The sequence below is a fragment of the Chinchilla lanigera genome, unplaced genomic scaffold, assembly GCF_000276665.1.
Source record: "Chinchilla lanigera isolate Chin_1 unplaced genomic scaffold, ChiLan1.0 scaffold00035, whole genome shotgun sequence".
Classification (NCBI taxonomy): Eukaryota; Metazoa; Chordata; class Mammalia; order Rodentia; family Chinchillidae; genus Chinchilla; species Chinchilla lanigera.
The window spans coordinates 2,441,717-2,443,601 of NW_004955436.1; the positions used below are offsets into that span (position 1 = coordinate 2,441,717).

The 1,885-nt window shown below is 44.7% G+C and overlaps 1 protein-coding gene across 1 annotated transcript; it reads right to left on the bottom strand.

Moving 5' to 3' along the window:
* Positions 1–700: 700 nt before the first annotated feature.
* On the bottom strand, positions 701–1,885 carry LOC106149023 (membrane cofactor protein-like; the record flags this gene model as incomplete). Its single annotated transcript, XM_013516575.1, is given in 1 exon segment — positions 701–1,885. A coding segment is annotated over 1 exon segment (1,021 nt), but the record flags the coding sequence as incomplete, so codon positions are not given.

The following is a 1,885-nucleotide window of genomic DNA, read 5'->3' on the forward strand; positions in this document are numbered from 1 at the left end:
AAGTGAGCCCAGAAAGCCACCTCTAGCCATGGTTCACAATGGGTCACTCAGCACACGGATCCCTTCCGGAAAACAAGGGTACTTCCCTCTCTCTGAACCAAGACTACAGGTGTGGGTGTCCGAGTTCTCCAATATTTCATCAGCATACGCAGCTGATTCTGAAATCTTATTGATTTTTTACATCAGTATGTTGATGTAGAGAAAAGTCAAAGCAAATGGAAGACGTAAATTTTCAAACTTTAAATCACCAAAGACGTGAATAGAAAATGCATTCTATTCTATTAGCACTTAGTGAAATTTCTACTATTTGTAGTCAATGACTTCAAACCTGTCCTTATTCCCTGTTTTCAGAGTTCTTGAGACATGAAATTCTATTTTCATATCTATAAAAGTCTTCACAATGAATCATACATATAATACATTTTTAGTTATTGAAATAATATTGATTTGGCATCTTTGAATAAAGAGTCTGAAATCAGTTTATTTAGCACTAAAAATATTTACATAAATTTTCAGATTTTATAGCATAACTAATTTCTCTATGTAAATATTACCATGTACACAGTATTCCACTATGTCATAACTCAACATATCCCTTTGTAAGAAGTATCAAAGCATAGCTACTATATTCAATCCATATTAAAATGTTAGCCTTGACTTCACAAGTGCAGGAAGAGTGAAGCTAGAGAAAAACTTGTATAAATGAATTTTAATGGAATTCAAACCAAGCTGGTAAACAAGTTTATAAAAACCTTTTGGCTTGCTCTGGGAGGATATCTGATTCTGGGGGGCAAGTGATATATCCATTCACCTCTGGGCTCCTTTACCTCTCGTTTTGAGGATGTTTGCACAGGCAGATGCGAATTAGTGTTCCTGCAAGAGGAAGGCAACAGTGGGACCAACCACCCACCCGCCTAAGTGCTCACGGTGAAGTCGGCCTGCGCTGGACTTTGGGAGGTTGGGTCCTGCGCCACTGGATCCTGAGCTGGTGGGTTCTGCACCTCTGGACTCAGGAATGTTTGTGGTGAGACGAGGGGGCTCCTGAAGGCATCTTGGAAGGGGGGGCTGCCAAGTGCCATTAGCCTCGCAGACAGCCATAACCTGTCCGTGAAGGAAGAAGCCGTCCAGGCACTCAAACGTCACCCTGGCCTGGTAGAAATGCTTTGCTCTGAATCCTGACGTCTGTCTTCCGTTTCGGATTGCGGGATGTGGACATCTGACCACCTTGCACTCAGGGGGGTCACTGCTCCACACACCTCTCCCAGCACAGTGAAGCGTGGCCTCCCCAATGAGGGAAAATTTATCACCTCCAGGATTGTCATTGCACGTATACGTTACGACTTCAAGATACTCAAACACGACCTTCTTGCTTGAGTAACCTCCATTTGGTATGTTAGGGGGCGGTCGACATAGAGACTTCTCACACTCTGGGGCCTCACTGCTCCACTGCACGTCGGATCCACTGAGCAGACAGTGGAGAATTTCATTTCCAATTAAATAGAAACCATTATTACAAATGAATTGAACTTGCGTTCCCAACTCGTAACTTTCATTGAGGAAGTTTACGTGTCCATTTAGTGGGTCCTGTGGAAGTGTACATGATTTTTTATAACAAGCATCATCTGAAAGAGGCGGCCAGTTATCGTCCGCACCACAAACTGTAAAGATGGCTTCAGAAGGACTCCGCTGGTACCCAGGCTTACACCGATACTCAACTCGTTCCCCGACGTCGTAAGTGGTTTTCGCGTTGCCAATGAGCTCCATATGGGAATATGTTGGGGGCTCATCACAGGTAGCAGAGGTTGGAGAAGGTAGGACCCCCAGGCCCAGCAGCAGGAGCCGAAGGAAGCCCTGGGAGGGAAGGAGGCTGTCGCCGTGCTGGGGA